Source organism: Callorhinchus milii, unplaced genomic scaffold (assembly GCF_018977255.1).
Source record: "Callorhinchus milii isolate IMCB2004 unplaced genomic scaffold, IMCB_Cmil_1.0 Scaffold6, whole genome shotgun sequence".
Taxonomy (NCBI): Eukaryota; Metazoa; Chordata; class Chondrichthyes; order Chimaeriformes; family Callorhinchidae; genus Callorhinchus; species Callorhinchus milii.
In genome coordinates, this window is record NW_024704747.1 from 25207390 (window position 1) to 25222757 (window position 15368).

A 15368-nucleotide genomic window follows, 5' to 3' on the forward strand; every position below is an offset into this window, starting at 1 on the left:
TTTAAGAGAAACTCCCCTTCTCAAATGTTAAAACTAAAATACCAATTCTTCTATCGATAAAATGAAGTGGTGCAAAATTGTCTCACGTTACGAGATGTAATGGTAATTCTTTATTTTAACAGGCAACCCAAGTATTGAAGTCAAATCACAGGATGTCATTGTCGTGGAGGGTGAAAGGTTGAACGTGCCTTTACCCTTCAGAGCTGTTCCAGCACCAACTGTTTCGTGGCATAAAAACGGAAGGGAACTCAAAGCAGATGACAGAATCACTTTGAAGAGTGATTATATCAGTGCCTGCCTTGAGATTGCTCGCAGTGTTCACGCTGACGCTGGTGTCTACACACTTACTTTGGAAAACAAGCTGGGTTCCACCATCGGTACTATCAACGTGAAAGTCATCGGTAAGAATCTGAAATTAAATCACGGGAGAATTCTTTCAATTCAAAAATTATCTTGGCATGACAAACTCTCGCCGAATGTGTAATTTACTTAACACTTCAATTTCTTTCAATTAAGGTTTGCCTGGCCAGTGTAAAAATATTAAGGCAAGTGAAGTCACTAAGGATTCTTGCAAGATAACCTGGGATCCTCCAGACAATGATGGCGGCAGTCCCGTTTTGCACTATGTGCTTGAACGTCGCGAGTCTGGTAGAAGAACGTATATGCCAGTCATGTCTGGTGAGAACAAACTCAGTTGGTCCTTGAAAGACCTCATCCCAAATGGTGAATATTACTTCCGTGTAAAGGCTGTGAACAAAATAGGCGGAGGTGAATACACCGAGCTTCGCAATCCAGTTATCGCTGAAGATCCAAAGCGTAAGTCTTTTTTAACTTTTCATCAGTTAAGTGGCGCCTGCACACTTAGCATCATGATCATTGTCATCTATCATCTCATTGTAAATTTATATAATGATCATTGTACATTGCCTGCTGTGTTCGCTCACAAAATACGCAGTCATTACACTTTACAGCATACCCTCCCTGTGAAGCACTTTGGGACGTCCTCCTGATGTGAAAGACACTATATAAAATGTAAGGATTCTTATTATTGTTATATTAAATAGAACTAAGTTATTATTTTAATTGCATTTCAGAACGGCCTGATCCACCAGTTGATGTTGAAGACCACAATCCAACATCAAAATCAGTAACACTCACTTGGAAGCCACCGCTCTATGATGGAGGCTGCAAAATCATGGGCTATATTATTGAAAAGATCCCGAAGGGGAGTGACAAGTGGGAGAGGTGCAACGAATACCTGGTGCCTGTTCTGTCTTACACTGTAAAGAATCTCGAGGAAGGAAATGAATATCAGTATCGTGTACGTGCTGAGAATGTAGCTGGAGTTAGCGAACCTTCAAAACTCACTCTAGGAATCAAAGCTGTGGATCCAGTTGGTGAGCCGCCCTTCATTAGAATGAAATTAGTAAAATGCATCAGCCCATTCAACAATTCATTGCTTTATTTTCTTAAATGCCCAGTCAAGGAGGGAGACTCATTTCAAGATTGGATAAATTGAAGGGTATGAATGTAATGTTAATGGCAATGATCTAACAATGCTTTAATTTCCTTCACAGAACGACCCAAGGTCTTCCTGAGCGGAAACCTAGCGTCTGGATTAAGTGTCAAAAGAGGTGATCAGATTAGCCTCAACGCCGTTATTTCTGGCTCTCCTTATCCAAGTGTGACATGGATTAAAGATGAGGAAGTGATTCGGCCTGAAGAAATCAAAAAGAGGGAACGTAAAATAATGCCAGTCAAGAAGAAGCAGGAAGTTGTAGAAGAAGAGCCGTTCTTTCTCAGTCTACCCGAACGTTTAAGCCTTGACAATAGCAGACAAGGAGAGTCCAATATAATGGTCCGCGATTCTATTAGACAGGATCATGGAAAATTTACAATCAAAGTAGAAAATGATCATGGTATAGCCAGAGCCACTTGTTACGTAAACGTGCAAGGTAAGCAGTTTCATAATTACTTCTCAAGGAAAAAAATTATTGTCAGTTGTTAAAATGCAAGGGTCAAAAGCATGGTAGATGTATAGTTTTGGTACTATAACAATCCTGTGCATTTCTATTGATATTGCAGATACCCCTGGCCCACCTATCAACTTCACCTTTGAGGAAATCAGAAGCGATTCTCTCCGTTGTACATGGGATGCTCCTGTGGATGATGGCGGTAGTGAAATCCTCAATTATATCTTGGAGAAGAAAGACTACTCTAAACCTGAAGCTGGTTGGATTACGATATCGTCAACTCTAAGGCAACGCAAATTCCACATCACTAAACTTATCGAAGGGAAGGAATACATTTTCCGTGTGACGGCAGAAAATAAATTCGGCCCAGGACCACCATGTCTCTCACAGCCAGTCATTGCCAAAAATCCATTTGGTAAACTTTGATTTTTCTTTCAAAATAATTGTTACATTTGAAGTACCTTTTGAATAGTTTACAATGTATTATTACAAATTCATCGAAGAAGCATAATATGATTGAGAACGGTGTCACGTAACTTTGAAACCTCTTGCTATGAGGCTTTTTGCTATGGCCTGTTGTTGCTATTATAGTTGACACAACGCTTGCTTATTTTTGCTTTTAGAACCTCCTGAGGCACCTGAGAAACCTGAGGTGGTGGATACTTCTAGCAATAGCATGGTTGCTGAATGGAAAGAACCAAAAGACAACGGAAGCCCTATCATAGGCTATTGGGTAGAAAGGAAGGAAATTAGCAGTACCCATTGGACCCGAGTGAATAGACAATTGCTGAATGCTCTCACCACCAAGGCTGAAGGCCTCATGGAAGGATTAACGTACATATTCAGAGTCTGCGCAGAAAATGCAGCAGGTCCTGGAAAATTCAGTCCACCTTCAGAACCCAAGATTGCTCAGGACCCTGTGTGTAAGTATTGCCTTAAAAATAGCTTGTTCGACATTCAAAAGGGCAAAAATGATGCGAGAACTGTCTCATTTCATTTGGTAAGCACTGTTGTTTTTTTTCTGCTTTCAGTACCACCTGGCCCACCAAGACCAAGAATCCTAGATACAAGTGAAACGACAATAGAAATCGAGTGGGATCCTCCAATATACAGTGGTGGTGGCGATATCATCGGGTATCATGTTGACAAGCAGATGCTGGGTTCAAAGGAATGGTCACGCTGCACAGAAAGGCTAGTCAAGAACCGCACCCTATCAGTCAGCGGGGTTCGAGAAGGCGGCGATTACAAAATTCGTGTTGTGGCGGTCAACAATGCTGGAGAAGGCCCTCCTGGTGAAACCGAAACTGTAACCGTGAGGGATCCAAAAGGTATTAAGAATCGAACAGTTAGTCACAAAAAGTTTTATGGTTTGCCAACTGTTTTCTATTGATTCACAAAATCATGCTTTATTTTACAGAGCCTCCAGTGGTTGAGTTTGACATCTCTGTAAAAGCGGGTGTTCAGCACCTGGCCGGGAAAACCATTAGACTGCCTGCCATTGTCACAGGCCGACCCCCACCGGAAATCAAGTGGAGCAAGGAAGAAGGGGAACTTGACAAAGAGCGCATCCTTGTTGAAACAGTTGGCACCAGCACCGTGCTGGTCATACAAGACGCGCGAAGAAGCGATCATGGGAGATACATGGTCACCGGCACAAACAGCAGTGGCTCGAAATCCGCAGTGACCAGAGTAGAAGTGATGGGTAAGGCAGGCAAAAACGCTCCGAAAAATTAAATCCATCAGTGGTTGTGTTTTGCATTCGTACTTTGATTCAGTCGAAATGATCCGCGTTTTGGGGTTTTCTCGCTCTCTTTTTCAGACGTGCCCGGCCCTGTTCTGGATCTGAAACCTGTCGTCGTTACAAGAAAGATGATTTTGCTCAATTGGTCTGATCCCGAGGATGATGGTGGTAGTGACCTCACTGGTTTCAGTATAGAGAGAAAGGATGCCAAGATGCACACCTGGAGACAGCCTATAGAGACCGACAGATCTAAGTGTGACATTGTTGGGCTTCTTGAAGGACAGGAGTACATGTTCCGTATTATTGCTAAAAATAAGTTTGGTGGTGGTCCTCCTGTTGACCTTGGACCTATACTTGCCGTCGACCCGCTTGGTAAGCTCCAAGGAAAATAAAAGTTCAACCTAAATAATATTTGTTGTTGGAGCGACAATACTTATTTTTAAATGCAAATCTACTACGTTTCAGGTCCACCAACTTCACCCGAGAGGTTTATGTACACAGAGAGAACAAAGTCAACAGTCACGCTCGATTGGAAGCCTCCTCGAAATGATGGTGGTAGCCCCATCATCGGATACATTATTGAAAAGAAAAAGCAAGATACACCTGAATTTGACAGAGTTAACAAACAGCTATGTAGAGCCACAAACCTCCTTGTCGAAAACCTAGCAGAACTGCACATGTATGAGTTCCGTGTCAAAGCTGTCAATGAAATCGGGGAAAGTGAACCGTCACTGCCTCTTAATGTAGTAATCCAGGACGATGAAGGTAATGTAATTGAAATGATATCTACATCTTAACCCCACAAATCTATAATGACATTTTCATAGCTGAATATTTAAGTGCACTCTTAACATTTCTTTCTTGTTCCTTTATTTTCCTGCCAGTGCCTCCAACTGTAAAACTGCTGGTGAAAATCAAGAGAAACACTATTTCTGTCAAAGCTGGTGAACCCATTGACATCCCAGCTGAGGTGGAAGGGCTTCCCCTACCCAAGATTGAATGGAAAAAAGGAGAGACTGTGATAGGAGCATCGACTGACCAACTAAAGATGCATACCGAAATCTTATCAAGAACTAATGCAAAGACCAAGATTCATATCGCTGCATCGGTTAGAAAGGACACACAATTGTACACTATCACTGGTTCAAACCGTCTCGGAACTGCTTTCCAGTCTGTGAACGTTGTCATTTTTGGTAAGAAGACAAAACGATTGAAATAAAGATTTGAGAGAATCAGAACTTATTTGATGTTACCAGACAGTAGCTACTTTGCTCTTAACTGCTGTTTGATTTTTGTCAAATTTTTTTTGATAACTCTAGATAAACCTTCACCTGTGAGAAAGCTCGTAGTTTCCGACATCAAGTCTGAATCCTGCTATTTGACTTGGGATGCACCCGAAGACAACGGCGGCAGTGAAATAACGAACTACATTATTGACAAGCGCGATGCATCCAAGAAGAAGTCTGAGTGGGAGGAGATCACAAATTTCATTATTGAAAGGAGATACGGAGTAAGGATTCTTTTTAATATTGCCGCGTTTCTGTGTTTGTTTAATTGTCATCTGTTTGATTCAGAACAAACCTGCAGAAACACTACTTCAGTGAGCGAGTAGTAAACTTATGGAACAGGCTCCCTAAGGAGACAGTGGAAGCAGAAAATGTCATTTGGTTCAAGAACAAATCAGATAGATTTCTGCTAGAAAATAATATCTCAGGATATTATATCAGTATATAGTTTGGGACACAACATATCAAGTGACTGCCAAGATGGTGGAAGGCGAACTAGATGGACCTTGATCTTCTTTGCCGGGCAAATTCTTATGTTCTTATCTGTTATAGCACAGTATCTATTTTTTGTTTCTGTTTTAACAAATGGCTTCTTCTTTTTAGGTATGGAAACTGACAACGGACGGAGATTATCAATTCCGAATCCGTGCACAGAACAAGTATGGAATTAGCGATGATTGCGTTTCTGAAAAGGTGACGATCAAAGACCCATTTGGCCTCCCGGGACCACCCGCCAAGCCAAAGGTGTCCGATGTCACGAGACTGACGATGCTTGTATCTTGGGAACCTCCACTGAACAATGGTGGTGCTACTATCACAGGCTACTGGCTGGAGAAGAGAGAGCTGGGTGGTGTGTATTGGTCCCAGGTTAACAGAGCTCCTGTCACCAAACCCTCTGTAAAAGGCCTAGACTTCAATGTCCTCCGCTTGATAGAAGGTCTTGAATACCAATTCAGAGTCATGGCTGTAAATGCTGCTGGAATTGGACCTCCTAGTGAGCCTTCTGATCCTGTATTGGCAGCTGATCCTATATGTAAGTGCTTATCAAATCAATAGCAATCCATTTCATACACATCACTGCATTTTAGTTAGTTGGACATGAATTAATATATCTATTAAAAATAAATCTTTTGACAAAATAATCTAGCTGTTACCAATACCGTTTGAAAATATTATAGCACAGAAAATGTGAAACACAGTGAAAATATTGTATCGAAGAGTTATCAGGTATTGCATTTAATTTAAAATATTGCTTGTAAGCAAATAATTAAACTGTAGAACCATTAGATAAAATGGGTGAGACTATACTTATATGCTTTTTTTTTTACTTTTCTTTTCCCAAGATCCTCCCAGTACTCCATCGGCTTTAGAGGTGACTGACAAAACTAACAGTACAGTAGCCCTTCGCTGGAAGCGTCCAGACAAAGATGGTGGCAGCCCGATCAAAGGCTACATTGTTGAGATGCAAGAGGAAGGCTCGTCTGACTGGAAAAACGTGTCTGAGCCGGATAAACTTCTCACCAATTGTGAATATGAGGTGCCCAATTTACAGACGCACAAGAAGTACAGGTTCAGAGTTAAAGCAGTTAATGCTGCAGGCGAATCCGAGCCAAGTTCAACAACAACAGAAATAGTTGTCAAGGACCTTCTTGGCAAGTACCTTTATATTTAGCAGAGTTTAGCATTGCTGGCATTTAACTCTTCTAGTTTTTAACCGGCATCTTTTCTTCCTGACCTACAGAGGAACCAACTGTTTCATTAGCAATTAATGCACAAGACTTGCTCCTTTGCCGTGCCGGTACAACGGTGAAAATCCCAGTAATTGTTACCGGTCGTCCTTTTCCAAAGCTTAATTGGGAGTTTGAAGGACCAGCTAAGACCGTCTTGAAGGTATCAAATATTTCAAATATTTTCAACTGTATTTATGAAGGACGTCCTCCCGATGTGAACGACGCTATGTGAATGTACATTTACATGGAGTCCTGTAGCTCAGTGGTTAGAGCATTCGCTTTGCAAGCGAGAGACCTGAGTTCAATTCCAGGCAGAGGGCGAAACCTTGGGCAAGTTTCCTTACTCCACACAGAGCCTAATAATAATCCCTCCAAAAAAATAAAACAATAATAAATTGGTCATTTTCAATCTACGACTGTTTGTGGGACACTGCTGTGCGCAATTGGCTGCTGCGTTCGCCCACAAATATACAGTCAATTCACTTTACAGTATATTCTGTGAAGTGCTTTGGGACGTCTAGAAGACGTGAAAAGCGCTATATCAAATGCAAGGATTATTAATATTTGTGTTGCAGTGTATCAAACTGCTGGGAATTTTACTTGATCTGTATTTAGACTGATAATAAATAATAATAATCCTTGCATTTGATATAACGCCTTATCACGTCTTCGAGACGTCTCAAAGGGCTTCACGGAATATACTGTAAAGTGAATTGACTGTATATTTTGTGGGCGAAACGCACTTGTTCTGGTTGAACAAGAACTGCCATTTTCTAGACTCAATTCAGTGTTAGTCCTACACCAATTCTTTTACTTCAAATGCTCACAAGACATAACCCTGCACTTGATCAGTGTTGTTTTGAATGGCTTTTACATTGGTTGGAAACTTTCAGTGAATAATCATTTCTTCTATTTTTGTCTAGGATGACATCCACAACTTACCAGCTGATGCAGAGGTAATAATACTGTTTTTATGATAATAATAATAATTCTTGCAGTTGATATAGTGCCTTATCAAGTCTTCAAGCCGGCTCAAAAATTGTGTAAAGTAAATTGATGGTATATTTTGTGGGTGAAACGCCTTATTTACCACTATATTACATTGTCACAATTGTAATGTTGAAAAACCTTTTTGTTTAACAAGTGTGTATCATGGGTCCCTCTCTTTTTCTCTCTCTCTCTCTCTGTCTCTCGCAGCTTGAAAGTACTAAAACTACTACAACTGTGGTAATTCCAGAGTGTAACAGCAGCCACTCTGGCCGCTACAGCATCACCGCGAAGAATAAGGCCGGACAAAAGACATTAAACATCAGAGTAAATATTCTTGGTACGTTCCTGATCTTTATTTCAATTATGCGCCAAACAGGTAATAGTTTATAATAGTTTGATTTGTTCATGGAATGAGTTTCTCTGCCTCCATTCCAGATGCCCCAGGCCCGCCGAAAAATCTCAAAGTCAGTGACATTACCAGAAGCACCTGCAAACTTTCATGGAAGCCCCCAGACAATGACGGTGGAGACAGAATTAAGGCCTATTATATAGAGAAGAAGACTGTAGAAGGAAGGGCCTGGGTAAAGGTTAACACTGCCTGTGCAGGGACATCATACACTGTGCCTGATCTTGTTGAAGGCCAGGAATATTTCTTCCGTGTCCGAGCGGAAAACCGATTTGGGGTTGGTGCACCAGCGGAAACTATCCAAAGGACCAGGGCTAGAGATCCAATCCGTAAGTTCATGGTGTCAATAAATATTTCTGATTCCAGTCGAGGTGTCAGTGCAACTCAGTTTTGGAGTTTTCTGCTTTTTTGTTCATCCTTTTTTTTTGACTAAAATTATTTACGACTTCAGATCCACCTGAGCCTCCTACGCGACTTAAAATTGCCCTCGTCACGAAAAATGCTGTTTCTCTTACCTGGCGGCCACCTAAGAACGACGGAGGTGCTCCGGTGACCCATTACATTATCGAGCGTCTCAGCTGGACCACCACAGGAAAAGACAAGGAATCGTGGAAGCAATGCAACAGACGCGATGTTGACGATACCAAGTTTACAGTTGAGGACCTCCAGGAGGGCGGGGAATACGAATTCCGTGTAAAAGCTGTAAATGAGGCCGGTCAAAGTAAACCATGTAACCCCGTTGGGCCAATTATCGTAAAAGATCAAACATGTAAGTATTGAAAACAATTTACCTGTTGAATTATTCATGTGGATTATAGACAATGCCAGACTGAAGCTGACCTAATTTACGGAATGACTCCATATGTAGGTGGACCTTCAATTGAACTTAAGGAATTCTTGGAGGCAGAAGAACGTACTGACATCAGCATTGTAGCCAAAATTAAAGGCGTACCCTTCCCAACTTTGACGTGGTGCAAGGCGCCTGCTCACAAGGCAGAAGAGAAGTCTAAAGTAGAATACGATCAACATGTCAACAAAATTGTGACCGAGGACAAATGCACTTTGTTGATTCATCAGTCCCTCCGAAAGGACACTGGTCTTTACACTCTCACTGCAACAAACAATCTGGGAACGGATTCCAAGGAAATGAGACTCAACGTTCTTGGTAATTCATTTTTTTTTCAAACTTGTCTGTGATTTATATTTCAGTTTTTTTGGAAAATTTCTAATAATTCCATTTCTCTAGTTTTATCAATCAGAATGTAATGAAGAATATGCTTTGTTTATATACTTTTTTTTATATTTTACAAATCAGGACGCCCTGGGCCTCCGGTGGGTCCGATTAAGTTTGAAGGCATTTCTGCCGAACACATAACGTTAGCGTGGCTTCCTCCGAAGGATGATGGCGGCTCCAAGATCACCAACTATGTAGTCGAAAAAAGGGAAGCAAATAGAAAGACTTGGATGGAGGTTACAAACGAGGTTAAAGAGTGCCTTTGTTCAGTACCCAAGTTACTGGAAGGCCACGAATACGTCTTCCGCATCATGGCTCAGAATAAATATGGTGTTGGTGAACCTCTCGACAGTGAACCAGAAACAGCACGAAACCTATTCAGTATGTATTGCAGTCAAGTATTACAATACAAAATAACAATACAAAATTACATTTGTAGAATGTGTTTCACGTCGGGAGGACGTCCATAGGCACTGCATTTTGTTAATATTATCATTTATTCAGCTGAAAAATATTTTGAGTTAAAACCCTTGTTAGATTCAACATTTATAAAGGTACCTACATTCACTGGCCTGATGATTTTAAATATATTGCTTAACTTGTGCAATCATCTTGGGGGATTTTCAGCACCAAATTTAACTTATTTTGAACATGATACTATTAATAATAAACCTTACATTTGATACAAAGCCTTATCGTGTCTTTGAGACGTCTCAAAGTGCTTCACAGAATATACCGTAAAATAAATTGACTATTTTGTCGTGAAACGTACACTTAGTCTGAATACCTTTGTAAGAATATGTTTGTGCTGCATCTGAGGAGAGCCTTCTAATACTATTTCAATAATTTTTTTTACAGCTTTACCTGGTGCGTGTGATAAACCAACTATAAGCAGTGTGACCCATGATTCCATGATAGTCAATTGGGAAGATCCAGAGTATGATGGTGGTTCTCCAGTGACAGGCTACTGGTTGGAGCGCAAAGAAACCACTGGCAAGAGATGGAACAGAGTAAATCGTGATCCGATCAGGATTATGCCTCTCGGAGTGTCTTATAATGTAACTGGTCTTATTGAAGGATCGAATTACCAGTTCCGTGTGTTTGCCATCAATGCAGCAGGAATTGGGCCCCCAAGTCAGCCTTCTGACCCAACAATAGCAAGAGATCCTATTGGTAGGCTTTCATCTTTTGGTATAAACATATTAACTTGTTGTAATATAGTTTGGATAGTGTACTGAAATGTTTATTGTTTCTATATAGCACCACCTGGGCCTCCATTCCCTAAAGTGACTGACTGGACCAAGTCAACTGCTGATGTGGAATGGGATCCACCAACTAAGGATGGTGGATCCAGGATCACTGGCTATTTTGTTGAATTTAAGGAAGAAGGAAAGGAAGAATGGGAGAAGGTAAGTGTCATCGATAATGCATGATACAATTTAATCATGATAATAATTACAGTTGATCTTGTGCTTTAACGTCAGAAGGACATTATGAAGAGCTTCACAGGACTTACTATTAATAATAGTAATCCTTGCATTTGATATAGCCCCTTATCACATCTTCAAGATGTCTTAAAGTGCTTCACAGAATATATTTGAATGTTTGAATTTGCCTGATCTGTTTGCCTTTCTATGCCATTTTCCTGCAGGCCAAAGATAAAGAAGTCAGAGGCACAAAATTTGTTGTCTCGGGACTCAAAGAAGGAGGTCTGTACAGATTTAGAGTGAGAGCAGTTAATGCAGCTGGAGTTGGCGCTCCTGGAGAGATATCTGATGCACTTGAAGTCAAGGATAGGACAGGTAAGAAGTGTTTGAAATGGCCTGTGTACGTGCGTTTCCTTTGTATTATTTTAGCTACGAGAATTTCACACTCTTTTTTTAATTCTAGAAATTCCTGACATTGAATTGGACGCCAGCGTGCGAGAGCGAATTGTAGTACACGCTGGAGGCGTTATTCGTATCATAGCATACGTGTCGGGCAAACCACCTCCACAGATCACGTGGCATAGAAATGATGAGGCCGTGCCAGCAGAAGCTACAATTGAAGTTACAGCTATCAGCTCTGCACTCGTTATCAAAAAGTGCCAGAGAAGCCACCAAGGCATCTACAATCTGGTAGCTAAGAACGTAGGGGGTGAACGAAGAAAGACCATCATCGTTGACGTTTTAGGTAAATATTATAATTGGGTCGTCTTTGCACTCGTTTTCTACAAGTAACATTTCCTCAGGCGTATCAGTAAGAGCGTTGTTTTCCTTGCAGACGTTCCTGGACCGGTTGGCGTACCTTTAAACTTTGAAAACCTCACCAACGATTCTGGTAAGTTGATCTGGTTCACCCCAGATGATGATGGTGGATCTGCTATCACCAACTACGTCATTGAAAAGCGTGAAGCAGATCGTAGAGGCTGGACCCCCGTGACCTACACAGTCACCCGGCAGAACGCCGTAATCCAAAACCTGATGAAAGGAAATGCCTATTTCTTCAGAATTGCAGCTGAGAATCTTATTGGCAAGGGACCGTGGGTTGAGACACCGTACGAGTATATAATTAAAGAACCAATGTGTAAGCAACCGTTATATTTACATGAATTTTCAATATTTTGTTGTGAAAAATGCTCGCTTAAATTACGATTTACATTTGTACGTCATATTTTTTTTCATACATTGTTATATTCTTAGCTGTCCCTGACCGTCCTGAAGAACTTCAAGTAACAGGAGTCACAAGGAACTCAGTTAGCCTCAGTTGGAATCCTCCTAAGTATAATGGCGGCTCTGATATTACTATGTATATCATTGAGTCCCGTCTCATTGGCAAAGACAAGTTCATCAGAATCACTAAAGACAAGCTTCTTAACCGGAAGTATACAAGCGATGGCTTAAAGGAAGGTGACACTTATGAGTTCCGTGTCAGTGCAGTTAATGTTGTTGGCCAAGGCAAGCCATCCTTCTGCTCAAAGCCAATAACGTGCAAGGATGAACTTGGTAAGTGATCTCTTTTCTCTTCAGAAAGTTTTTTTAAAAATATGATTTTGATTCAATTAGACACGAACAGAGTCTTGTTGTTTTCCAGTACCCCCCACAATTGAGCTGGATTTCCGCGACAAGTTTGTCGTGCGTGTGGGTGAGTGTTTCAGTTTGAACGGACGCTATGCAGGCAAACCCGCGCCCAAAGTTTCTTGGCTTAAGGATGAGACGAAAATCACGGACACCGATCGTCTAAAGATCCAGACAACTCCAAAGACACTTTGTCTTGGAATCCTGAAAGGCATCCGCGCAGACTCGGGCAAATACTGTGTGGTCGTGGAAAACAGCACGGGGACACGCAAAGGTGTCTGTGAAGTGACTGTCGTTGGTGAGTTAATTACTCTTAACCTTCGAGATGCTGTTTCAAAGGCAAAATAATTGTTTGATATTGTGTTAGAAAACTTGATTGAAACGACATGTTGTTTCCACCCGCAGACCGTCCACAGCCTCCAGTTGGCCCGGTTGTGTTCCATGAAGTCCACAGAGACCATATGGTTATTTCCTGGAATCCACCACTTGACGATGGTGGCAGTGTGATCACTAATTACGTGGTTGAAAAGAGAGATACAAACCGGGATCTCTGGATGCCCGTTACTTCTGCTGTTACTAAAACAACTTGCAAAGTACCAAAACTGATTGAGGGCAGAGAGTACATCATTCGCATCAGTGCTGAAAATATGTATGGAATCAGTGATCCATTGGAATCTGAAGAAATTAAAGCCAAAGATCGGTTTAGTAAGTGTTAGTTTTTATAATTTACTCTGAACAGCAGACAAAAATACAGGTGTCTAAAAATTCTACATTTTCTTATAGTTCCCTTCAGCCATAATAAGAAAATCAATTTTGTTTTCAACATAATATTTGAATTATACGTTTAAATACTACATAGCACATGTTCTTTGACATATTTTATAAACAGGTGTGCAATGTATAATTAATAATAATAATAACATTGGAATTTGTTCTGTAAAGGGGTTCCTGAAGCACCAGAACAACCAGTTATAAAGGATGTTACCAAGGATTCTGTTGTGGTGATTTGGAATAGACCACGAGATGGGGGCAAACCTATCACTAATTACATTGTGGAAAAGAAAGAAACCATGTCTAACCGCTGGTCAAAAGCATCCACGGAGCCTATTTACCCAGACACAAAGTACAAAGTGACTGATCTTTATGAAGGCTGTGAATATGAATTCCGTGTCTCAGCTGTAAATGAAGTAGGTGTCGGTGACCCGAGCCCACCATCCAAACCCGTCTTTGCCAAGGATCCGATCGGTATGTGAAATAAATCTTCAGTTCTTTCTCTTAATAATAATAATAATCCTTACATTTGATACGCCGCCTTAGCACGTCTTCGAGACGCCTCAAAGCGCTTGAGCAACATTTTCGATGTTTGACTTGTTGGATTTTTCGATGACTATGTTTTCAAATTTTGTGTACAGTCAAACCAAGCCCGCCCGTCACTCCTGAAGCCGTGGACAAGACTAAATCTACCGTTGACCTGATTTGGCTACCTCCACGTCATGACGGAGGAGGAAAAATAATTGGCTATTTAGTGGAGTACCAAAAAGTTGGTGACGAAGAGTGGACTAAAGCCAATCATACGGCAGAGTCGTGCCCTGACTTAAAATTCAGGGTAACAGGTCTCACTGAAAGTTATATGTACAAATTCCGCATTATGGCTGTCAACGTAGTTGGTGAATCAGAACCAGTTTACGTCCGTGATCCAGTTGAAGTAAAAGACCGGCTCGGTAAGTGCTTTAAAGAAGTACTGCTTAATTCATTCTACGTTTATAATAATACTGCTATGTGTAATTCATTTCTATATATGTTTAACTCCTTCCCCAATGTATTACCTTTGCAGAGGCTCCTGAATTGTTTGTGGATGCCAACATGGCTCGAGATTTAAACATAAGAGCAGGAAGTGACTTAACCCTCAGTGCAATGATCAAGGGAATGCCATTCCCCAAGGTCACCTGGCAAAAGGAGGATAAAGAAGTACCAATGAAAGCTGACATTGGGGTTACACCAGTTGGCAGCAAGCTTCAAATCTGTAACGCTGTCAGGGGTGACAGTGGACATTACTCACTGACTGTTGAAAATGAAGCAGGAAAGAAGTCTGCTACATGCAATGTTTTCGTATTAGGTAATACTATAAAACACATTTCAAGAACGCACTATTTTATTTACTTAAAAAGACATATTCTGTTACTTTTTACAAGTCCGTTTCACTGTATTAACTGTGTATTAACTGTTTCCAGACAAACCCAGTCCACCACATACCTTTACTGTTACTGAAGTTAGAAGTAACTCATGCTATCTGATGTGGAAGGAACCAATTGACAACGGAGGTGCTGTTATCTCAAATTACATAATTGAGAAACGAGATGTTTCAGCTCCACAGTGGGTTCCTATCTCCTCTTCGTCCAAAAAGCACAGCATTATGGCCAAGTATTTAATGGAAGGCACTCAGTATTTGTTCCGTGTGGCTGCTGAAAATCAATATGGCAGAAGTGCCTTTGTTGAAACCAAAAAACCAATCAAGGCAATTGATCCATTATGTAAGTTCTTATTCACCACATTTGATTTGATTTGATTTATTCAAATTCACAAAGGTTTGGATGCAGAATGGAAAATTATATGATTATCTTGTTTTTTTATTATAGCTCCTCCTGGTCCTCCTAAGAACTTGCATCACGTTGATGTAGACAAGACGGAAGTGTCTATTGTTTGGAATTACCCAGATCGTGATGGAGGTGCTCCCATCACAGGCTTTTTAGTTGAATACCAGGAAGAAGGCGCACAAGACTGGATTACATTCAAAACTGTTAGCATTCCAGAATGCACAGTGACACATTTGGAGGAAGGAAAGATATATCGGTTCCGTGTTAAAGCTCAAAATATAGTTGGCTTTGGTCGTCCAGATACAACAGTGCCTGTACTATGCCAGGAGAAAATAGGTTCGTCCCCTGCATTAATTCA

The 15368-nt window shown here is 40.9% G+C and overlaps 1 protein-coding gene across 1 annotated transcript in view; it reads left to right on the plus strand.

Annotated features, from left to right (window-relative positions):
• Positions 1–15368, plus strand: part of ttn.1 (titin, tandem duplicate 1) — a 227881-nt gene that overhangs the window by 150844 nt on the left and 61669 nt on the right. The window contains 34 exon segments of the mRNA XM_042336317.1: positions 123–401; positions 517–816; positions 1095–1397; positions 1578–1955; positions 2086–2388; positions 2597–2896; positions 3005–3301; positions 3391–3675; positions 3793–4086; positions 4180–4479; positions 4599–4907; positions 5034–5224; positions 5604–6033; positions 6344–6652; positions 6742–6890; positions 7654–7686; positions 7928–8057; positions 8156–8455; positions 8578–8895; positions 8995–9291; positions 9442–9741; positions 10219–10533; positions 10621–10769; positions 11012–11162; positions 11251–11532; positions 11623–11925; positions 12042–12344; positions 12433–12714; positions 12822–13121; positions 13359–13661; positions 13829–14137; positions 14251–14532; positions 14648–14947; positions 15053–15346. Of these exon segments, the coding sequence (XP_042192251.1) occupies positions 123–401; positions 517–816; positions 1095–1397; positions 1578–1955; positions 2086–2388; positions 2597–2896; positions 3005–3301; positions 3391–3675; positions 3793–4086; positions 4180–4479; positions 4599–4907; positions 5034–5224; positions 5604–6033; positions 6344–6652; positions 6742–6890; positions 7654–7686; positions 7928–8057; positions 8156–8455; positions 8578–8895; positions 8995–9291; positions 9442–9741; positions 10219–10533; positions 10621–10769; positions 11012–11162; positions 11251–11532; positions 11623–11925; positions 12042–12344; positions 12433–12714; positions 12822–13121; positions 13359–13661; positions 13829–14137; positions 14251–14532; positions 14648–14947; positions 15053–15346 (9378 nt within the window).